We start from the raw sequence: 25,261 nt of genomic DNA, 5'->3' as shown, positions 1-25,261 counted from the left end.
ACTATGACAGCTGCTGAGGCTTGTTTCTGGCCTTCTTTCCTCATCTTGCCTAAAGTGCCTGGGGGAAGAGAAGAAGGTTCCTGTAGGTAAAGGGTTAATTACCCATGTTAAGTCCACTAGGATTTTGTCTGTCAGTCCGTGGGGGTGACACAGTGTTCTTCAGGAAGTGAAAAATTACTGTTCCTGAGGCACTACCTCAAGAACAACTGTCGAGTGGTGCAGGGCCTCCAGAAGCTTCACGGAGAAGACTGGGACCCCCGTGCCAACACAGGTACAAGGCAGGGGCTGTTAGAGCAGTTTCAAGGAGTCCAGGGACTTAAGTAATAGCAGTGTTAGTGGCAGACAGCCCTTTTCACAATAAAGAGCAGCAACTTTTGCGCCTTCCCCTTTTCAGCTTGGTGCAGGCCTGGCTGGCTGGAGTAGGGAGCAGTAGCGCAATGGCCCAGCTTACCTCCCTTGTCTGTGCTGATGCCAAACCTGTGTGTCTTTATACAATGGCGGGAGCTAAACTCAGCTCTGATCACTTTCCCCAAACTGAGTCAGATTTCCAGAGATGTAGCAAATAAGAAGAAGATCAGAAGGCCTTGGAGGCTGCCACACAGGTGCATGCAGTGACAGGGCAGTGACTGACACACACCGCTCTGCTGCCTCGTCTGCCTGACTCTGCTTCATGGGAGCACAGGCTGCTCCAGCTAACCATCTCCCTGGAGCATAAATTGGCATTTATTTATTTATTTATTTAAAAAGCAAAACACAGTAAGTATGCCCTCACTTATAAGCTATATATGGCTCCTGACATGAAGAGACTATTATCTCCAATACTACCTTTGAATAGGAGAAGCTCCCAAATAATAAGTACCAAAATTTCAAACACCTAGTATATACTCTTACCTGTGTTTTTGCAGTCAAAACCTCAGTACAAGAGAATCCTTGTCCAAAGCATGATTGTATGTACAAATTTAAGGTAGTACCAACTCTTTCTCAGCCCTCTCTCCTTAACCAGGGATGCAAGGTAGCTACTGGAATGTAAAGTTACTCTTACCAGAGGGAAGTCTGAACTGCTTAGCAGGCTGTTAGGTTTCCTGAAAAATGCTTTTGATGAATGAAGGAGGGCAGGAATCAGACTGGATGAAGAAAGTGTCCATTTATATAACCCTGGGAACTAGTGGAGAAAGTGCTGAATGTTTGACAAATGGTTTCTTCTTCATCATCCTTAGAGAATATGGATGTGGTCTTTAAGCACTGCTGAAGGAGTTTAAGCATCCTTAGAAGAGAAATATAATCACCACAAATATACATTAATCAAATCAGGCATATGGTTAATAGATGTAAAACATACAAATAAATCAAGAGATACTATTCTGCAAATTCTACTCATTTGTTACTCCTGAGTAGAGCTGTACATGATTAATTCTCTTCCTACATTTATCCTTTAATTGTTTATTATCTGCACTGTGCTCACACCTTCCAGTTACTGAACAGTACCCTGGTGGTGAGGTGCCCAACACAGCACTGTTAGAAATGGCAGTGATTGAGCCAGTGTTCAGAAAACCGTGCCATTTGCTGCCTATGTGTTTGACAGAGCCCAGGTAGACACAAAACGAATGGTTTAGTTCGGATCAGCTGAAGGCAATCAATCAGCACAATAGCTCCGACTGAGGAGATGAAGCTACATTTGCATTTATTCTCTAACCTGTTCTCTCAGAGGAAAACATTAATATGTCTGCCTAGATGTTAAAAATTACTTGGAAAAGAGATGCCTTGACGCAGATATCAGTTATAGGGCGTTGATTGTTTTGGCTCTTCTTGTGAATCAAAACACTTGCTCACACCGAGGGACTCCGGGGTGGCAGAGGGACACTCCCACATGGTTCTGTAGGAGCCCAAGCTGTTGTGTTGTGTGTGCTGGAAGTCACGTCCATACTAGGGGAATATGTTTTGGCAAAACCCACCAGGATTAATGACTAAGCTCACAGAAAATAAGCGAAGCACAAAAGGAGGGAATAAGGTGAGGACCTGGGATACTCAGCATACTAAGATGATTTTTTGCATTTTCTCTGGCCAGATGCCATGCAAAGTCTGCATCCCTACTGGCCTGGTTGCAGCCTCTGTGTGTATGACAATCCTGTATAGGTGGCCCAGAGGGAAAGCTGGTAAAAGGCAGAGCTTTGTTAGTAATCACAGAGAGTTTGCAAAAGGCTGTTTGCTTTCAGCCTTATCCTGATGCTATGATTAGGGATGCACTGATCATTATTTGCTTATTAAGGCTGGAAAACAGAGGGCAGAAATTTATTCTGCTCCTCTTCTCAATCAGCATCTTTTCATGCGTGCTTTTAGATTTAGAAGTGCCTTTTGTATTGGGCAGATCCAGTAACTACTGAAGTGAGATTTTCCAGGGACATAGGCTTTAGAACATGTCTGGCATGACAGGAATTAACCAAAGCTAACATTTTCTCTTTGTTCAGATATTAAATTGAAGTTCATTGAACCGTTTCATCCTTTCATGCAGGGAGATCTTTAAAGACATGTACTCAAGTATAAGCTTGAGATTACCTGTAAGGTATGATAACCAAAACCAGTTCTCTGAAAGAAACAGTGTAAGAACTGTCTTCAGGAGAGGTAATCTTAGATCCTATGTGAATTGAACCACCTCCTTGCAGCCCTGAGCTAAGTAAGTCCAAGACTCAGGGATAGCAGGATTCATGTCCTTGTGCCTTCTATCAGCTCATTTGGTGGAGGCTGTTTGAATCCCGTGATTAAGATTATTTCCTTAGGGAACCTTGACTTTTATAAGGAACCTTCACTCTGAGAATAACTTACCTGTTCAAGCCATATCCCAGTGCAATCTGAGTGCAAAAATTCTGGATATTAGTTTTTACCCTTATCAAAATAATACTCTTCACTGAACATTTCATGAATGGTGCCTATATAATGTTCTGAAGTTTTTAGATTGTAACATTTAACATTTTGTACTAAATTGTTAATGTTCTGTAAAGTAGCACACTGAGCCATTTTAATAACCTTGATGTACCCTGTAATAAAGAAAAATAAATCTTTGTTTATCCCTCAGTGACCAAAACAAAATGAGACCTCAGATTTTCCTCTTAACCAATTCCAAGTTAGTTCCCTAATGTGAACATTGTATTATAATAAAACATTTAAGCCATGGATAATGCTATGCTCAATATTTTATTTATATTTTTATGTAAACATAATTTGCTTTGTAGGCACAATATAACAAAAGCTCTAAAGCAACAAATACAGTTAAACAGTGTTTCAGTTCACTTCAATCAGGCTTAAGTTAAAGAGAAGCTTTCACAGTTCCTTTAAGGCAAATTGAGAAATACTTTGTTTCACTTGAAGAAACTATCCAATTGTCTTAGAATTGTTTAAACAACTGTGTTAGTAGTAAACACGAACCTTCATTTATCCTGCAATAAGACTCGTTCACTAACAACAGTCTCACCACCATTTTGTATAGCACGCCCTCTACCACTTCAAACTTGTTTGTGGTATTCTAGTATTCGGGGCTTGTGGGCCAAATTCTGCTAGCTTCCAGAACAAGTACCTGAAAACTTGCCATTCATTTCAGTAGTAACCTTCATATACACCCTATTAACACCAGTAAAACACAGAGTAGAATTTAGCTTAGTGATTGTAATACTAATCTGTGTAGTGCTTAGGTAGATCTCGAAGTACTCCTTTGTACTCACTGCAATTACCTGACATTCTGCTGATCAGAAAATGGCCCTAAAATTGGTATGAATTAGCATGAAGAGTATTTTTGCCTTGCTAACAAAACCAGAAAGAAATAGCCAAAATGATTTCATTTGATTGTTGTCCCTATGATGTCCGTGGCCATGACCACCCATCTCTATATACCTTGAAGGGAAATTTAACTGCAGAGCCAACCATACCGTGGTTTATAACAGAAGAATGGATTTGCTATTCTGCTTGCCCTACTAATTTAAGGCCTTGAGAATGCCACTTTACTGCCAGCTCAAAGTTCACCAGCAATATTGCTCACTTTGGCGTCAAATCAAAGCTCCTAGTTATGTTAAGGTTTGTTGCAGGACAACATCATTACACTAACTACAAAACAAAATTGGGTATGTTTCCTACTGTTGTCAGCTTATGAATTGTGAAAACTTAATGGCCTTTCTTAAAAGCTCAGTTGGCAATCCCAAAACATGGAAAACTCTCATTGAATATATATATTTTCTGCGTATAGAGATCCTGTTTGGATCTGATATGGCACTGGAAGTGTAGATAAGTCCAACATGAAAAGAAAAAAAACTATAATGAAGTTCTGCATCAACATCTATAGAAATCTGTGTTTTGTTTTTCTTTTTTTTTTCTTTTTTTTTTTTTTAACTAATATTTCAACAAAAGGTTTTTTGACGTTTTTCTCCACAGTTATTTCTTCTTGTTATTTTTTGAATTTGTTTAACTCAAGGGAAACTTATTCAGAATGACTGTTCTGCACAATTACCTAGTATTAGAACAGCAACTTCATGAGCACAGTGTAAGGAAATGGACATTAATACTCAGGCAGCAAATATTAAACAAACAAAAAATAAAACAGAACCAGAGAGAGTCCCCTAAAACCACACATAAAAGTCATCCAGACTCAATTCTTTTCACATTGAGAAGAGCCCGAGAAGCTCTCCAACTTCTCTTTTCTAATTATTTTTTGTACTTCTATCACTATTAGATACTTGTAGATTTAGGTGAACAACTAGCCATGCCTGCAGAAATACTTAGTTTTACTAAAAATATATTAGTTCAAAGATACATGGCATTATACAAGGTCTCTGGTGTTCTTTTAGCATTTCTGAAGTGGTTGCAGTCATTTTAAAATAATTATTTTAACAAGACCACTGAGGACCTGAGTAGCTGCTGCTTGGATAGGTGAAAGACAAGGAAAAATATTTACTTTTGTCATGTATCGACAGTTTCCACTAGTGGGAGGTAGATAGACTAGGTCATCTTTGAACACTTGATCCTTCAAATAATCACAAACATAACTGTACATATAGAGCAGAGCTTTTAATGGAATTATTCACCTAGATAAAGTTACCCTGTGCATAATTTCTGATGGGATCAAGGTGTACAAGTAATTTTTTAAAGGGTTAACTGCTGTAAGAGTTCAGCTCTAGCTCAACAATTGATCAATACATACTGATTTCAGATCAGTAAACTCTGCCAATAAATTTCTTTCCACATACTGAAGCGTGATCCTTACTGATAGGATTTAAAAATGTAATTTAAAAATATTTTGGATTTTAAACACAGATGAGTCAATGTGTCCTAAGCAGAAGATGTTGTTGAACTGTCAGTAGCAATGGTAATTGTTCAGGGTCTAAAAAGAGCAACTCCCTGACCTTTCTTTGCCTAGAACATATGGGGCGATAACTCAGGAGATCAACAGAAAAACAAGGTAGCTGGCACTCTGAATGAAGTGCTTACTGGTGCTGACAATTAACATGATTATACAATACTAATCAAAGTCTCTCAACTAATGATTTCTTGCATGATTTCAGATTCCACAATTCTAAATGAGGTATTTTTGAAAATGAAGATTGGATTGCTTATAAGATGAGGAAGCATGATAAAGGAAAATAACCTCATCTTTTTTTTTTTTGCAACTTTTATCTGTGGTTCATAAAAGGAAAACTATTTTAACACTGAAAATCCACAAACTTAAAATCCTCTCTCCATTTAGAAGAATTTTCCAGACAGCAGGTGGGGGATTTTTGTTGTTACTGTGGTTGTTAACTTGCAAAAAAAAAAAACCACCCACCCCCCTCAAATAACTTTATGCAAAATGTTGGAATCTGCATGAGAAAGATGCCCATCTAAAATTACACAGTAAATTAATGAGGCTTTTAAACTGAAACAAAAATCCATGGGACTCCTAGAGAGAACGTGGGTATTACACGGGAATGTCATAATACTGCACTGGATGAGAATGGCACTTGAGTTCAAAACAACAATGATCAACAGCTCATAGCTCAGCTGACTGCAGACAAATACAACACACACTGTACTACAGCATTTGTTCACTGATGCACAGAATAGATTTCCCAGTCTTGTTCCCTTCTACTTAACCAATCTTTCTGCTTCCATCACCTCTGGCTGCTACTGGATGAATGGCATGCGCTCTTTATTCTCATTGTCCCCTTCATGGTCTTCTTCCTCTTCTCCAGCCTCACTCGTCTCTGTGCTGTCATTGGCCATCTGCAGGATAAAAGATGAATAAAATCTGAGCATCTATCACATTGCTTTATCCAGTCTTATTTCAGTTTGATTCACCTGAAAAAGTGACTTTAAAACTGAAAGAAGACAAGGATGCAACAATAAAACAAACGTTCTGTCTGGGCAAAACTTTTGTTGGCATTATAGTGCTTTCAGCTCAAATTTTAAACTGTTACTTCATGGATTACAGCTAAATTATTACAATCAAAAGCTGTTTTTTAGGACAGCTGCACAAGTGAACTTTGATCTGCATACTTGAAGCAAAATAGTATTAAGGCTCTCAAAAAGAAAATTCAACTGTGTAGGAAGCCCACAAAATGCATAGAACCCCTGTTTTGCAAATCCTTCTGCATTTGCTCTTCCAGAAATAGGTAATATGGTTCTTTAATGAAGCTCATGGATGGGATCTGGTCCCACATGAGGCATGGTGTCATGGAAACTAAGAGAGCAACTGTTTAATACAAAAAATAATGACTTAAAACTTTATAAGGCAGGGGATATGCAGATGCTGGGAGAATATACCTGTCTATTAATAGAGCGCATAGCTTGGATAATACAGGAGTGGGGAGAAACCGCATTTCCTTATTTGATTGAAGATGCCTGTGCAAGTGGTAGGCAACTACAGAAATCAGTAGTTCATGACAGCATTTAAGGAGAACATCATATTTTTTTTATATGAGAATATCTATTAGAAGCTGTGTAAAGGTGCAAGACCCTCTTGCTCTTTACCTCATCAGTTTGACTCTCATCTGGTGGCACAAGAAGCATGTGGTTTACTGGGCAGGTGATGGTTATACGCTAACATTATCTCTTAGGACACAGGAAGATTCTTGTATTACCCTACAACTATTTCACAACCATTAAATTTATTTTTTAATGAGAAATGCAGTCAAATTGTACCTTCCATGTTTCATTACTACTAGCCTTTGCTGGAAATAAAAATAAAAATCTCAAAGAAAACCTGATTTTAATAGAAAAAAAGCAATGCTCTGAACTTACCCATATCTTTAATTAACACCCTTTCAAGGAAGTGTAACAGATTTGTTCTCACCTTCTAACCAATGGCTATTGTGAATGTACAATAATAAGAGGACAGACAGAATGAATGTATTAATGTGTTAGGAATTCTCTTTACAGTTTTAAGATGCAACTCAGACACAAAATAATGCCTAACTTCCATATGTGAGTTCCCCAAGCCTTCATCTTCCTTGCAGGGATCTTGTAGGGGATTTGGGGCCAATTTCAGAGTAAAAGTGAGCAAGAGCTTAACTGTAATTCCAGGTTCTTTTCTGTTCTTTCAAAACAGGAGATATTTCAGATCTGAAAGCAAACTTCATACTTCAGTGTCCATTTGAAGTCAATTTTTCATTACCTTTTTTACTGTTTTTTTCCACATCATCAGCCAAGACTTAGGCGTGGGCATGTCCTTCCTTCACAATAGCTCTCTGTAATATTTCACTAACATATCAAACGCTCCAAAAGCAGTGGAACAGAGCTCCATCACAACTATCCTGCTTCAGAACACTTCCAAAAAGGAAGTGTTTAGGTATTATACTTCATAGATTGTCAGACAAGTAAAAGAAATTCCTACCAAAGGTATTGCCTGACTTTTGTATGATAATCAGAAAGCACTTCTATGTTCATACACAAGTAATATTGATCCTGTCTTTTTCTGTTCCATCTACTTATTAAGACAGGAATTTTGTATTTCATGAAACGTGTATTTGTTTTCTGTCACAGGGACAAAAATAGATGTGGCAGTTTTATCCTGATTTAAGACTTGCAGACACTTTTTCAGTGAGGCAGACAGCCATACTACATAGAAAATTAACTGCTGGGACTGGCAGAATTACAACTGCATTTTACCTTGGGTTAAAAATATAAATTATTATTATTGGTTCTATTTAGGATTTAGAAGAAAACATTACACAAAAAAAAATCATGAAGGATGTTTCTCCAAAGGTCATTTCCACGCTTTACCTGGTGTGACTGTATGCCATGTAAGTAGTGCTTTGCACTCACCAGGGGAGTGGGTGCTTTCTCCACATCCAGAATTAGTTTTCCTATATTACCTCGGTCATGGATTCTCTGCATAGCCTCCTTCACCTGAAAGAAAGATAACCTAGTGATAATTTTCAGGCACACATTCATCAAAAAGACTGAATTCCATTCTTCCAAAAAGAGTATGCTTAAAGCACATGACAAGCAATGCCACTCAATCAGCAGCTTTAACAAAATTAATATACAGTTATACAGTTTTTAACTAATAATTAAGGCTTGATTTTTGTATTGCGTTTGCCAAAGTGGGATGCAAGTCTTAATGATAGTTCCTGAATAGTGTAGTATGTATGCAATGGTATTGTAATACAAAAGCTGAGGTACACAGAGAAATAGAGGCTCAGGGAGTTAATCCTTACAGGGTTTGGTTAGATTAATTTATTTTTTCTTTGCAGAATATTTGTGAAGAAATTTTACTTTCACTGAAAATATAAAATGTTTTTTTTTTTCTAATTGACCTGTCATGGTCAATTAATATCTTCTGTCTTCCTATAGAGAGAATGGCATGTCCGGGAAGTGGCTGTGATTAATGAAATACTTTGGTTATAATTGCACTAAGTATGTATTTCTTAGCTTTTTTTCCACTCAGTATTTTTTTTTATTAGGTAGTGTCTTACCAATACCACTAGACATTTAACAGCTGGCAGCAATTAGCACATGCAAGAAAGGAACAAAAACTTCTTTTTACTAATGCTCTGGAGAAGAACTTATTTTTACATGGGAACTTTCAGAACTCATGGGGGCTAAGTGTTGATGAACTGAAATTGTGTGTGTGTTTCTCACTATCATGGTGGGAAACCTCAGGAATTGAAAATGTACACATAAAGGCGATTTCCTATCCTCATCACATAACTTTTTGCTGGCATAACAGGGTATGTTGAGACAAGAAAGAGTTTTATGTTAATAGGATCTGCCATCTGTGACATAGTTTTATTGAATATTTTAAGAATAATGGCATAGAAGTTTGAAAAAACATGCTGACCTAGGAACATGTGAGTCTCACAATAAATTTAAAAGCTTGAACTAGGGTCCAGGCACCCAAAATCATTATCGAATGTCCAATAGAGAAGTGGTATGAGATGGTTAAAGATACTAAGCAAATATGGCTTTCAAGTTTCAATTAAATTTAATGGATGCTGGGCACAAAATGTCTCTACCATCTGTCAGCCTTACTTTAAAAGCTGGCTGCAGTGAAGTCAATATTATAACCTTAATTTTGCCAAGTGGTTCACTCAATTAGTAAATACCAGACTTAAAAAGATCTGTTAGAACAAAAGAAAAAAATACACTTAAAAAAAAAAGAACAACAACAACAAAAAAGACTTTCTGACATAGGACATAATTGTAAATTAACCTTCGAGATCCCTGTCCTATGAATCCTACTGGATAGAAGGTTGACCTCTGAATGTAGTCCACAAGATAACAGCAACTTTTATTAAGTTACCTTACTGCATAAACAATACCTAACTATCCTATAAGAATTGTTCTACAATATGGACAATATTCTTTCAAGAATATCCAAAAGAGACTCTGAAGCAGCAGCAGGTATTTTTTTTAATAAATCTTATTAGCCAAATCAAGCCTTTAGGAGTCTACAGCATAGTACAAATAACCCTTACGGATAAGACAAAATTGGAGAAATCTGCAAATACATTTGCCCATCTTTGAAATTTATTACCATAACATCATGTGGAGAGCAAAGCATGCAACATTGATTTTAATCTCTACTGTATCACAGTTAGCAAGGCAAATCTCAGAAAATGTGCTTTCCCTGCATTTTTCACATGCACAGTATCTAGTTTAAGACTCTGGAGAAAGGTTCAGTTGTTTCCAGGACACTCTTAAGTAGCTTGCAAATGCAAACAGCAGGCAGAAGAAAAGGGAACAATACGATTTTTAACCATAATAGTGACTATAGGATCCAGATGAAACTATTAAAATATTTAAAAGGTTGAAGAGCTGATACAACATCTGTATACTTTAGCATCATTTGCAACTCTCTTACCCTGTTAGTCAAATTTTGTACTAGTGCAACACCATGAGCTATTTCATAAATGAGTCATTTTTCTGTTTTAAAGTTTATGGCTGCTAACAGTCCACTTATTCAACCAGGACTGCAAGTACTTGTTTCCCCAATGTGCCTGAATATTAAAACCATTCACTCTTCCACTATAGAGAAGAGACAACATGAAAAAACTTTTTTTACTAAGCAAGTACGGTTAAGGTTTAAGTTGTTCTACTTAGACTATAAAATCATTTGCTTTCCCATGTGAACATTTAAGTGCTCAGCACAGTCTGCCTTTCCTGGAGTGCAGCGTGGAGCCTGGGCTAAGTCTGTGTCTGACTGTTTGCCCATTACCAAGGAGGATGGTGGATCACCCCTGCACTTCGGAAAATACTCCAGGTTTAATCAGTAGTACAGTGAGGCATGTGGTAGCCCTGAAATTTAATGGGAATTCACTGAAGTGACTGAGGTTTACTTCAAAAAAGGTACCCCTTCCAGTAGCAAGGATCAAAAAGGTTTCCTTCTTCTTATAGAAGCGTGTCACTACATTATTTTTCACCAATTGTTCTATATTGGTTGCTATTTACATTTGTCAGTTCAAATCAAAGTAAATGAATTGGACTTTTTCTAAATGGATGAGTTAATTCAATTTCTTCTTATGCAGTCACATCAGCAGAGGACTCGGATTGAAATAGTGCAAAGGAATGCTTACAAATTTAAAGAGTATTCTTGGAATAAAGGACAAAAATTCTATTGTCCAATGAGTGTAACTCAATCCTTATAGTGTTTGTGTCTAAACTAACGCTGAACTACAGATTTAAGACTTGAGAGGCACCAACTACACACAATATACATCGGAGAGCTCTGCACTGGAATCAGAACTGTTTTTACACATTAGTGGACAATTGGAAAATGCTTCCAACTTTGTGTTATTTATGTATGTAAAGAAAGTTGGCAAACCTATCACTGAAAAACAAGAACAAAACATAATGCTGCACAGCCATGCACTGTTCCATGAATCCAACATAAACCCTCTTAGGCAGTAGTAGAGGAAAATGATTAATAGCAAAGGAGAAGTAAAAGGAATCCCAAGTTTGCCTTTTCCCTCAAATGCACTTTTGCATCAATACTACTTTAGGTTGACGTATTGTTTTTTTAAACATTCTCTAGAGCAGAATTAGCTTTCGCTATCTGTTCAGTCTAATGGAAAATGATAATAAACACAGGAAAAGGAATTTTCTAACCCAGTTGGAAATAATTTGCATTTGCTTTAGGGAATATCCTTTTATAATTGAAGAAACAATTTTGAACAAGTGTGTTTCTCCCATCCCTTTCAGCTAAACAAATGGCACAGCCGTGGACATGTTATTATATATCTTCATTTGGGTATTTTTCAACAATGACACTAAATCTGGAAATTAAGACCTATGCAATAATGAGGTCATCTGTAATACAAAAAAATACAGCCTAGACAGACTAAACTAATGTACCTCGAGGTCTTTTGCAAGACATGCTTACCAGGCCCTGTAAGAAAATTCAGAATTCCCATTTGCCATTAAACTCCCGAAATGCTGCATGGTTTCTGAATTCTATAAACCATCCTTCTGCTCCTTACTCACACCATTCTGCTGAACCCAGTATATACAGAATATACAGTATATAGAGCTTAACTGGGAATGTACAGAAATATTGCATTGTGTTCACATTATAGGCAATTGAGCAGCTTTCCCATTTCTTAGCAAATTTTAATCTATGAACACATACCTGCACATTTAAAGAGATGTTATGCTATCAATGCCCAAGCCAAATTCTTCAGAGAAGTCTTGATACAAGCACAGGATAAAAATGACAAAGCTGGCAAAGAGAGCCTACTGTGACAAAGCCAATTCATGTATATTTTCCTGAGGGGATATTATGGCTGGGATCTCAGAGCTTCTCTTGGATTAGAGCCATTTCTGTCCAACTGTATTGTGTACCACACTGAGAAGAGCAACAATTACTGCCAACAGACCTTGGTAGGAGAGGAAGGGCAGAAATGCCTTCATGTGACTGCTCAGAGAATGTTCTATATACGATCCCTTTGCAAATTTGGCTCTGTTCAGCTCTGTAGTATAAATTTTATCAACATTTTTAGTGAAGTTATACATTTATTTTAGGAAAACAAAACTGAGAATTGAAAGACACTGGTGCAGTAGAAGAATGGATATTCTTTTAACTCCTTGAGGTTTAACCCAGTGTATTGCTCAAACTGCCATCTACAGCATCACAGTTTAATCTTTGCAGGCTTGTTCCTTAACCTTCCACTGCAGCATGTTTACTGGATCATGGCAGAGGATCGTGTACTTTCTTTTCTTAGGCCTCTCTACTGACAGTAGGTTTCCCTGAAATATATGACATGATTTCTACTTATACTAAAGAAATCCTTCTTTCCTCTTTTTGGTAGATTAGGCCATAGTATGGAAGGCTAAAGAATCCGATGCCAAAGATACAAATTTCATCCAAGTCACACGAGTAGTTCAATCATCTCAATGTAATCTACCCTGCTCACCAATAATTCTATCCTCTATATCACCATATGTTGTAAACAAGGTGACCCATACCCAACCAAAGGGAACATCCCTCACTTCCAGATGGGCACAGCATCAATTTAGTCTATGATCTACAACCATAATTTTTCCCTCTCATCAGTTCCACACCCTTAGGTTCAATATTACTGTTTATTTCCAGACACCATCTCAAAGAACCACCCTTTGTCCTCTGTTTATATACAGAAAATGTCCGAGCCTTCCAGCATGTCATGACTGTTCCACTCTAGCCCTGAAATAGTGCCCTCATCCATTGAAATCTATTACTTTAACTGCCCACATATTTTTTACTGTACTGCATTTACACATAGATTGTCCAACAAAGACAACTCCAAAGCTGCTGCTTTAGTGATTCTGAATTGTAATCCCCAAATAGGCAGTGTCACTACACCCCTCAAATTCTTCCTAAGTCTTTTTTGTGGGGCATATGGGAGGCTGAAACCAGCTGAGCTGATTTGAGAAGCTGCCCACAGATGCCACAGTCATTTGTTACCCCATGCTCCTGCACTTACTGGCTCTTGGACAGCTTCTGAAGGAGGGACTGTGTCTTCTTAGGGGTGTGCACCTCATGTCCACAGACCCCCCACCTGCCCATAGCCCAGCCTGCCAATCACAGCAATAGGAATGGCACCGTATAACCATCTGTCATTGTACAAACAATTTCACAGATAAAGAAAAGAGGCGAAACAAACTATTTTGCAAAAGCAAAATATCCTTATTCAGGGGCTCTCTTAATTCTGGTCTCCAAATATTTCAAGAAAGGAGGGATCACACATATTGCCTGTTTAATCATTGGAAACAGAATCACAACTTTTCTCTGAAGTTTGTCTGTTTTTGGTTTTGTGTAACATATAGGCATATATTGCCTATGTTTTGTAACATATAGGCATATATTAGAACTTAAAAACGAGAAGCCTTGGTTCAGAAGTAAGTTGGTTATACACCCATGAAAAGACAACAGATTATCTCAAGGAATCTTTCTAACATTCAGCAATCCTTAATTTGGTGATGTTCTGCAGAATAGGTCCAAAATATACTTTGGAGTGCTACTGTGAGGTTTGGTAGATGCTGGAACGGAAAGCACACAAAGGAAATGGCAGCTAGTTTTTGAGGAAAATTTGGAATATTCTGTGTATGGGAACAGATTTCACTCCCTGTCCCATTGGTGTAATTTCCCTGACATCTCTAGGTTGCACGTGCACGTGACAGGGCACGTATTGGGAGAGGCTGAAAGTCTCAGATGATAAAGGAACATTACCAGTGTTCAACAGGCTTCAATTCCCTGAACACGCATTCTGTAAATGAGTATTATCCTTCAAACATGGTTTTTGCATGGATCAGTACTTTGTGACCACTCCTCCAATCTCAGCAGAGCATGAACTCGCTGTTAGGAGAATTCAGAATTCTCCTTGTGAAAGCCAAGAGAGCTTCCCCTTAGTGCTCTCACCCTACTCTCTTATATGCAGCTAAAACAATAGGAAATTTAGCTTCTGTGGTACATCTGTGCAGGCTTGCTCTCTGACAGGGGAAGAGCTGCCTGCAAAAGCATTCCTTACCCCTAATTAATTCCTCTCTATCTCACTGTCGCGTGTCTGAGGAGCCTGCAACTGCATCATGTCTGCAAAATCACATGGACGGGATCTCCATGGTGATAGTGTCATGCGGTGTGCAAACATCAGCTGGCTAGTCAAGGTTACTTTGGCAACCCAAGTGTCACAGGTAATGATCCAAATCTTGTTCAGATTTATGAAAGAATAATCTGAATTAAAAATGTGCCCATTTTTCATTTTAAGACTGGTTCTGTTCTGTTACTGTTCATAAGAGCCACTATTTCAATGAGCCCAGAGCTATCTCCATTAGAATTACAAACACTAATATCAATAATATTTAAGCATCATTTGTATGCAGTAATGAAGAAAAAGATGCATGCTGCAGTCTGTTCTAGCTGAGCTACCCCATAAGCAAAGCTTTAATACTACAGCTTTCATTAGAGCCATAAGGCAAGATCATTTTTATTAGACTTACTGCTGTGGTCTATTATAAAGCTATGCTCTCTTTAATATGAACTGTGAGCTGCATTATAATTGCAGAAACTCTTCTCAGACCAGAAGAGGTTGCTTTCATGTCACTGGCATATTGGGCCAGTGACATGAAAGTGACATTGGGCTTCCTGAACACTGCAGTCCATCCAAAGAAAAAACATATGCAGTTTGTGTCTTCTGGACTATGTTTGTTCAGCTTTGGTCTGCGGAAGGGAGGAAACCCAAGTAGCCAAGGAGAGTAGTTTTTTAGCTTGCTGGCCACTCTGAGGGAAGTGAACTGGTTGGTATACTACTCCATGCACATTTTACCAGTGTGTTAGGGCACAGACTGCACAGAGGAAAAGTAAACCTCCCTTTCAGGCTGCACTTGCCACAGCCCTGTTCATTGGCTCAGGCTAAGCCAAGGGGCAGAACAGGCTCCCTCAATGCAGCCCCCCGGGGATGCACACACGGTGAGCAGTCACTGGGCTCCTCTGCACTAATCACTGTGTCTGCCTACTCCTCAAAGTGACATCTGTCAAAATTTAGTTCTATTGTTTTGCTGGAGTATTTCCTCCTCCTCACTAATCTCAAAATGTCTCCCTCATGTTTATGCAACATGATAAAATAGTATTTCACTGGAAAAAATGCTGACCTTTTTAAGCTTTACTTTTTCTGTATCGGTTTGCAATACTTCCTCAAGCTAAGTCTTCTATGCAAGATTTTGAAGAAAAACTGTTTGGGTGCAATTACTGACAATTGCCCTGAGTTATTCAGACAAAAACATCTGTTTGCTGGGAGGAATTATTTTATTTGGGGGTGAGTGGAATAACTCATACAGACCACAATGCATTTTCAGAGGAACAATCTGCATTCATGATAGGAATATCCTGCTTGCACCATAAGTCACAGAATCATGGAATCATTCAGGTTTGAAAAGACCTCTAAGATGATATATCCCAACCTTTAACCTAGTACTGAAGCCCAGCACCACACCATGCTCCCAAGTTCTACATCTACATGGGCAGCAGAACAGCCAGGAGAAAACTGCTTCTAGTGCTCAGCTAATCTAACTGCTGTGACAAAATCCTCTCGGAAACTTTGTGCCAATGATCCATGTGCCAAATGGACGTGGAGGGCTGGAAAACCGACATCTGCAATTGGCCTGGGCTGTCTTCTTTCCCGCACAGATTCTCCTCTGTTACCTACAGCACTAATTCTAAAAAGACCTCTCAAATCCTTTTTGTTCTGCCTGGAACCTGAGGGTATGCAGCATCATGCAAGACTGTTACAAAAAAAAAAAAAAAAAAAAAAAAAAAGTGTAATATTTACAGGATTTTCAATAGGCACCATTCCTGCCCATGGTGAACACAGTTTTTAACACAGAAATCAAGGACTGACCACACTCAGGAAAACGCATAGATCTTAGGGTATTTGGGGCCCAATTCGCATTGAAAAAACATGCGGAAAACGGAGATACAACCAAAAGTGTAAGAAGTTAGTATACTTAGCAATGCTGCTGACCTGGTAAGAGAATAGACACAGGAGGAAGATAACCAGTGATGTTTCCTTGCAACAAAGCTAACAAGTCACATCATCCTTCTAGTATCTGTCTGAAACCAAAATTATTTTAATGACTCACCTGTTTTTTGCTGTTACACTGAACTTTTGCACCAATGGTTTTGCCTGTATACATGCAAATAGAAAGCCATTTTTTAATCCCTTTCATTCCTCCATTGCTATTCACAGCTGTACAAAGCAGCTCCGGCCTCTTCTCCGTTCTGCTGCCTGTCAGCATGGAGAGACCTTTCCTCTGGAATACCTTTTAGCCTCACTGTACGTTGCCATGGCAGCAAGACTAAAACCAGACCCAAGATGAGAAAAATGTCAAAGGAATAAAAACTGATGCTACAGGCAAATTCTGACTCTTCAAGTCCTCCCTCGGCTACTGAAGATTTCTATAACATTATACATTTTTTAGATGGAGAGCTACAGCTGCAGAACCGTACTGTTTTCACTCTTTCCTTACTCCTATAAGCTCCTGCTGACGTCAATGAGTATTTGTTTTTGCTTCAGTGAAATTCAAAGAAAAAGAAATGTAAAGTCTTGTAATTACAAAATAACTGAGCCAAATCTTGCCAGCCTTTACTTATGAAGTCAACAGGAATAATGCAGAAAATAGAACCAACATCAAATTAAATATTTAGAACTACTAAACAGGGCCTAGATTATCAGCTTGGTGGGAGTTTTCTTACACAGTAAACAAGGAGAAAAGACCTTGAAATTTGATCCCCAAACACAGAGAATTCCTGCTATTTAGGACACCTCAGGGGGTATTCAGGACTTCGAGAGTTAAAGGCTACCCTTTTGGTTAAAAGTGAAGTACTATAGAAAGGACATCTCTATAAGACTATGTGGAAAACTAGGTTTATAAAAGACTATGGAAAAGCCTGCAGAATGGGAAGGCAAGCAAATACTGGTTTGAACTAACACAGTGCAGCTTCTTTCGTTATCACTTGTTATTAAGATATGCTTGAAGAAAAAGGAAATCTTTTTGCAATGGCAATTAATAGAGTAAAAAATTACCTTATTACTTTCAATTCAAGGGTGGCTTCTGAAGGGTAGCGATTTGGTGAAAAATCTCCAGAACACACTCTAGAAGAAAAGCCACATCTTGTGAAACAAGATGAAGCTTTTGGGATCCAACGGCAGAATTTCTTTTAGAGCATCAATAAAGCCAGAACTCCTGAACCCAAATCTTCTGCAGCAGTCCAACTAGTTGATAGCAAAATACAGTCATATCAACTCCAGGATGAGATAAGCCACTCTGAAGATGAGCACGGTGTTGTGTGGAGGGGACACAGAACTATTGTGATAAAGTTTAAAAGTTCCCCATACCCACTGGCCATTGATCCCTCATACATCACACTTCTGGTTGCTGCTACATACCTGTGAGACTCTCGGCTGCTGCCTGAGTCTTTGGGACTGCTGGCAGAAATTCAGGCAGCATGGCCCCAAAAATGGCTTTAAGCACATCAAAGCCCCATGTCAAGGATCTTAGAACTGGTCAGCTTTATGGTCCCTTTCTCCATTCTGGGCAATAATACATTTTATACTAAGCTGCAGCCAACTGTGCATACAGAGATGCCCCAACCACTCCTGAACTTTGGGATATTCAGAGGTGAAGTGGTTCATATTCCACTCCAGCAAGAGTCTGGTTTGGTCTGCAGCAGCAGCTGCTCTTACACGGGAAAAGTCCTTTGGCTGCAAAGGAGCTTTGGCAGCTGCAGGCAAAAGAAACAAACCCTTTGTATTTGGTTAAGATGCAGCAGTCCCCTGCCTAAACAGAATTCACAGATCAAGTTCAGTTTGGTGTATTCCTGTATTCCATCACAACATTTTCACAATTTATGGCAGGAAATAATTTATGACATTCATTGCTAAGCAATTAAAAATAGATATGTTATTATTAATTATCAAGCTCTATCACATCAGTTTTTAAATCCTTTCTAAGCCATGTAGCCTTGCGATCTCTGAAAAAATATTTGGAGGAAAACTGCACCAACCCACAAATATGCCTCATTTTTTCCTCTTTCACATAAGCATGTTAATAAAAGTTAGAGAGTCATTAAACTCTCCCCCTCCACCATGCTCAGAAAATGCACCCTTAATTATAAGCATACTGCTTTGTGTATTGTCGTCCTTCTAATTATAATGCCTAGACTGCAGAAGGTGAATGTTGTTGATTTCGTCTGCACAGCCTTGCAGCAGCAATCCCGTCTGCTTACTTCTCTGTGGGAATCTGGCAAACAGAGATCTCTTCACACACAAGTGAAAGATCAGAGACAGGGTTTCTGGAATTATATTGTTTCATAGCCATATGAGAACTCCAAGTCTGAAATATTTCCAGAACCACAGTGTTTCACATGGCCTGTCTAGACATCTGCAGAACACTCTCCAGAGACCGAAGAATCTTTTTCACCATATTCTGCATTGCCTCTGACAGCGAACTAGCTGCAAGGTGTTCCAAGTCAATGCATGTCTTACTCTGCCTCTGGGCAAATGGACACAAACATTGCAACTCTGGAAAAAAAAAAAAAAAAAAAAAAAAAAAAAACAGCTTGCAAAATATTATGTGATTTTTGAACATGTACTGATCAAGAAACAATGCTAATTCTACCATTTTTGTACAGGTATGGTTATACCAGAATATAACTGAAATATGAAGGACTAAGTTTTGCTGCAGAGACTTTCTGAGCAACACTTAGAACTGTCTCTTTTTTGTCCTGCAGTAATTAAGGATTGTTGACTACATGTTGCTTTCTTCTACTTCTTGAACCTTGTACTAAGATACTGTCTCATGAAAACACATGGTGCTTCTCCTACTCTTCCCGAATGGCAGACGATTCTTTCTGGGAGTCAAGTGCAAAACCAGTTACCAGCATCACTTCTGCCATTGTAACTTTTCATCGTATTTTATAAATATTTTAAGGGAGTTCTGTATGTTTACTCCTGAAGACCTTAATCCTCAGACCCTTCCTTTCTAACACTGAGCTTTATTTCACAACATGGGATGGTTAAAAAAAAAATACAGAAATTTCTGTAGTACCTCTGTCTGCTTATCCAGAGGAAGTTTGAGTATTTATTTATAACTGCTATAGAGAAGAAATAGTTGTCTATTCCAGAACTATGGTATCAAATATTCCAAAACTTGGGAACTAAACTTAATGGTTACAAAATACAGCAGACATTCAGTCTTCTAGACAATAAAGATGTAATCAGTAAAATGCCTTGACACTATCATTTCCGAAGTCTGGGAAGCTTCATATACAAATCCACCAAGTAGGATCAGATTACAAGAACACGTTAATTTTGTGTCAAAAAACAACTCTGCCTTTTCATAACAATGGATTCTCTCCAATAAAATCCATCCCCAGTCAGTAAGCCAATTATGTAGGTTCTTGAATCTCATCAAGGTCTCTGAAGATCCAAATGAGAAAATATTTCTCCTTTGCTTTCTTGTTTAAATTTTTTTGGTTTCAGAAAGTAGTACCATGAGAATTGCAAATCCAATTACTCATAAGTCATTGTCATATTTTTCCATTATTCAAGGAGCTCTCTAAGCCAGATCTGACCATTGTGTGCTGCTCCATATCTTCATTAAAATTCTACTTAAGTAAAACCAAAAACCACAGATACATTAAATTGTAATATAATTGTAACGTTAGACAGTATGACTCATGCTTATCCTCAGTTTGAGCTATACCAGTTTACAGTAAGATTGAAGTCATTCATCTAGGTAAGATGAAAGGTGTTTGAGATTATTTTGTTTACCAGTAGAGTTTTACAATGTATTTTTCAGTCCTATTTGCTTTATTAGTTAATATTTCTTTTGGCGCCGTTAAAAACGTCTCATTTGGAGACTATATTAAAGGTAACTCTGCATAAGTATTGTACCAACATGATTGATATAAAAATTGATTTAGCTTACAAGTTTAATGCCCATGTGTGAATGCTCATTCAGCTTAGCATTACATTGACTGAAATCAAAATGCTATGTAATTCATAGCAAGGAAGCCAAAGCAGAAGTGCTCATGTGATGCCACTGCTTCAGCTAAGACAGTTTCTAATCTAATTTAATTAAACATGCATGTGTAGATGCACCAAAATAATAGTAATAATAATAAAAAGGCATGTATACTAGTTACAGTTCAGGAAAATAGGCAAGAACTTCAAAAACACACATTTTGCTAGCTGTAGGATAGCACAGCCTTACCTGTAGGAATTCTTACAGTTATGCTGGATGCTAATCAAATTGAAAAAAAAAAAAAGCCTTTTTTTTTTTTTTTTTTTTTAACTTCCACTAAAGAGCTGAAAGGTTATACCCATTCTCCTCAGGAAAGTTTAAGATCTTTAAGATATTTTACCCAGGTTGTAACTATAACATATAATAGAGTAAAATTCAGATTCTTCTGATGATTGGAGGGTTTTTAACAATGGTAGGGAATTTTTTTATACTAAATTTTTTTATACTAATAAAATTTAAAATTTAAAATAAATTTATAAAAATTATATATATAAATATATATATATATAAATAAAATATATATAAAAATAAATAAATAAAAATAAATAAATAAATTTATAAAATTTATACTAAATTTTTTATTTTTTTATATTTTTATACTAATTTTTTTTAATGGTAGGGAATTTTTTTATACTAAACTGTACTTTATTATACTAAACCAAATGGACATAAGTATTTGGAGTTGCCTGTGATGACCTGAGGCCTAATTTCTTACACATATGGTCTACATTTTCAAATGCATGCACTTTAATGCCACCTTCAGAAACTGAACATTGATATTCAAACCAGCATATTCAGTAAAATCAGAACTGCTGAAAGTCAGTTGCTCAGTTGACAATCTTATATTATGCTGCTTCCTTTTAGTATGATTTTCTTTAAGTCAGTGAGCATAATATATGGATTTGCCCTACAAAATATCTTTGTGTTTAATCACTCACAGCAAGCTATTTATATGGAAACCTTTTAGTATCAACAATACATCTGCTTTGCTCCCTTGGCGTTAATTTATATCATTATCTGTTGTGAGTAGTAATATCATTATGAAACTGTAATACCAAATAAAACTCTCAATTATAACATTAGCATTGGATTATATTATTCTAAGAGATGTCTTTAAGCCCAAGAGTAATGTTGCTTTTAAAACTTGTCCTTGTTTAAAATGACTGAAAAGAATTTATGAGCCATTTTCATTAGGTGAGAATGCTCATCTTGATTAATGATTGTTGTTTGCTAGCATAAGGTTATTTAAAAATTTGGTTTTGCTGATGGAAATAATTTTTCTTTAGCTACTATTACACAGATACACTAATAAACAGATCCTAGAAGAAAAGCTAGAATGTTCCCTTTAGAAAGACATTTCTAAAACCAAAAATACCTAATTCATTTCTATTACCAGCATTTTGTATGTCTACTGACAGCTAAACATCCTCTACTACAGCTAAAAGGTTATGTTTACCTTATCTCTTTATAGGCCAAGCATCCAAATAATAATAAAAAAGAACAAAATCAGAAAAATGTGAGCTAAAATACAATGAAATGCAGAAAGCGTATTATCTACTGATGTTTCTCACCGTAGTAATTTTGCAGTCTCACAAATCGTTTCATTCTCTTCTGCTCTATTTATCTTTCTGGTCACTATCAGCCATGGAAAATGGCCACAGGGACCACTGCTGGCAATGTAGCATCTTTCAGACATAGTGGACTAGTACCTTTAAATATAAAGAGGTATTTTTAATCTTATCTCCCACTCCCTATTGAGACTTTTTTATCTATCCTTGGATAGCTTTCTAGGCATTCTTTAATCAATCAAGTATTAGACTCATAGATTATAGGAAAATAAACAACAAAAACAAACAAAAAACCTAGTCTGATCTATTGCAAATCAGAGGCCCAAACCTCATGAGAAATCATCAGGGATTCTCTTCCTAGTCTGAAAATGGGAAGGTTTCAAAGGCAAGGGAAGACTGAATTATTTGTATTTTATGTTGTGCCAGACTAATAAAGATGACATCTCTCAGCTCTCTCAACGTCACCAACTAGACTTCAGTGTTTCTAACTCATTTTTTGTTGTTTTGTTTTTAAAAAAATCCTTATCACCTGGGAAAACAGACTTTTCAAACATTTGAACAGAGACCAAAAATTTTCCAAGAGAATGAAAACAATCACTAATAAACCTTCACACAAACATCAGATTGCTCCTTCATGATACTCTGGGAGAAAAGCTGAATTTCTCAGAGTAGCAGTCCATGCCAGTTCAACTTGAACAACTGAGAGCTTGCTTTCTGAACTAATTAACAAAGAAGCGTGAGTGGAATTTTCTGACACATAGAAAAATCCTAGGTTCCATTCATAGGCTTTGAGGCTTAAACTAAACACACTAACACTGTACAACACAAGAATGATACAGCATCTGAATGTGCCTCTGAAAACTTAGTGTCTAATATTTTTCCCTTTGTATGTGCTTTTTACTTAGTTTTTCATCCATGGCATCCAACAGTCAGTTCTCTGAGTGACAGAAAACACTCACTGAGTTGGTATTACCAACTCTACAGAGCAGGAGATAAAGAAAACTTAAAATGAGATTCCATTTAAAATTATTTCTACTGGTGGATGTAATGTATTGGCATATATTTAATCAACCTTTTTGTAAGAGAAGGCAGGCAGATGTTCCATTGCCATTATTGAGTAGAAATAAAAGGGAATGGATTGCAGTGCATGTTTAGATCAGGGTATAAAACATGCAGCTTTTGTTTGCTAATACTTCATAAATTAAAAAATCCAGAAATTGTTTTCAAATAGGAAAAAGCCTCCATGAAACCCTGTTTTCTTGACTCTTGAGAATAGCTTAAATTCTATGACACAGACAGTAAAAGTGAATTGTAAAGCAAACATGTTTGAGTCAAACACTCAAGATAAATACAGAAGAAATAATACTCTTCTCTCTCATAGTTCTGTCCTTGATGTCTAAATATATCCACTCTGCTTTGGTAAAGCTCTCCTCTACTAGGACTCTCATTATTTCCTTGCAAGGGTACAATATGTCAGTTTAATACACAGGGAATGTGTGCCAATTTATTATTTTAAAGCCAGCTAATGTATTTCAGTAAGCAGACTACTCTTGTAAAATATTGCTTCTTCACAATAATTAATCAGCAGCTTGCTCCATTTAACAGGTTTGTTCTTATTTTCTCAAATAAGTGACAAACTAGTTTAACCCGTATACAATCTCCTGTTTCTAATTTAATTAACTGGAAGCATGTGACTAGTTTATCTTTAATAGTGCACATTTTCTTCGGCGGAATCTATCAATGCTTCCTATGTTATTTTCCTCTGAGTGTTTTTTTTTTTTTTCCCTCCCTCACATTATCCATCAGGAACTGAGTCTACATGTTGTTTTCCTTCGGCCTGCAGTTACAGCAAGCTATTATCTCTGTGGCACACAAGGGCAAACAGAAATGACAATCTGTCCTGACCCAAAAACACGTATCATGACTCACCACTGTACTTTCAATTTCCAGTGTCTCATGGCTTCTAGAAAAGTATTTTCAGCCTCTGTATCTCCATAACTAATTAATTCTTAGCACAGCACTTACCAAGTAGATTAGAAAAGTGTTGTAGCTGCAGGCTGTGTTTATGTTAATTGAAAGTGTTTCAGTCTCACACTACTGTGATTCGGTGTTCAAATATTGCTGTGACAAAGGTTAGAACCTATGTTCATCAGAAGTATTGCCAAAATACTTCTCCATGTCTGCTACTTCATTCCAAAACATTAAGATCTGGTTTTCCTGAAACTAAACCGCTGACAGCGATTTGGTAGAATTCTGAGATTGGAGCCCCAACAAATGCTTTGAATCACAAAGGCTCTCCGTGATGCTGAGACACAGCCCAGGGGCTTGGTTGTTAAAGGACAGAACTTGAAGAATTCAAGCTGATCTTTCCACTAACATACTACATGACCTCAGAGAAATGAAGATATGCATCATACATCTTTTGTTATCTATCTAAAGAATAGTCTAGTATGAATATTCTCTGCATGCATAAAGCAATATTCTGAAGACTCTAGAAGGCAAAATCGCTTGTTTATACACACAGGTATTCAACTGGCAGGCTAGACAATGCAGACAATTTCAGAAGCTGTAAAGAAAAAAAAAAAAAGAAAAGAAAGCAATGAAATAAAATAGATGACTTGTTTAATTAGATTCCATTCATGTAGCTTGAATTTCATGCAGTTTATGAATAATATATAGCAATTGAAAATAATTGACTTCTGCTTACATATTTAACTGACTTGACAAGTGAAGTATGAGTTTCCTAAAACAGCTCATTTACCCAACCTGATTTTGTGCTAATCACAGCTAATGTCATGTATCTGAGGCGTTATTATGGACCCATATCTAAGTCTTGTCTTGCTTCTTTCTATCTCACTCTTCTAATAAAATCATAGTCATGTTACGTTGCTATCAACAGCATATAAAGCCAAATAGAATACTGGGTTATGTTGTCACTTAATGATAAAAGCTAGAAAGGGCAGAATAAATTATGAAGTAATATGAAGTCCTATTAACCAGCACTAAGTGGGAAGAAATCTAAATGAAATGTTACAGGCATTTGGTAAGAACTTCATAATTCACATAAGAGCAGCAAGAATTCCGTGATCAGGTATGCACAATGTTTGAGAGGAAAATAAAACAAAACAAAAAAAACAGTACCTTACTACCTTTACCCAGTACTTTCAAGGTATATATTT

At 37.2% G+C, this 25,261-nt stretch overlaps 1 protein-coding gene across 1 annotated transcript in view; it reads right to left on the bottom strand.

Annotated features, from left to right (window-relative positions):
* Positions 1-3,170: 3,170 nt before the first annotated feature.
* Positions 3,171-25,261, bottom strand: part of VAT1L (vesicle amine transport 1 like) — a 53,440-nt gene continuing 31,349 nt past the window's right edge. Inside the window, exons 8-9 of the mRNA XM_035336634.1 lie at positions 8,281-8,364; positions 3,171-6,240 (exon numbers count right to left, since the gene is read on the bottom strand). Coding sequence (XP_035192525.1) covers positions 6,142-6,240; positions 8,281-8,364 — 183 coding nt within the window. The 3' untranslated portion in view covers positions 3,171-6,141. The remainder of the gene's footprint in view (positions 6,241-8,280; positions 8,365-25,261) is intronic.

This window comes from Oxyura jamaicensis, chromosome 11 (genome assembly GCF_011077185.1).
Source record: "Oxyura jamaicensis isolate SHBP4307 breed ruddy duck chromosome 11, BPBGC_Ojam_1.0, whole genome shotgun sequence".
Taxonomy (NCBI): Eukaryota; Metazoa; Chordata; class Aves; order Anseriformes; family Anatidae; genus Oxyura; species Oxyura jamaicensis.
The sequence above is the reverse complement of the archived record's forward strand: the minus strand, read 5'-3'. Positions and strand labels throughout refer to the sequence as shown.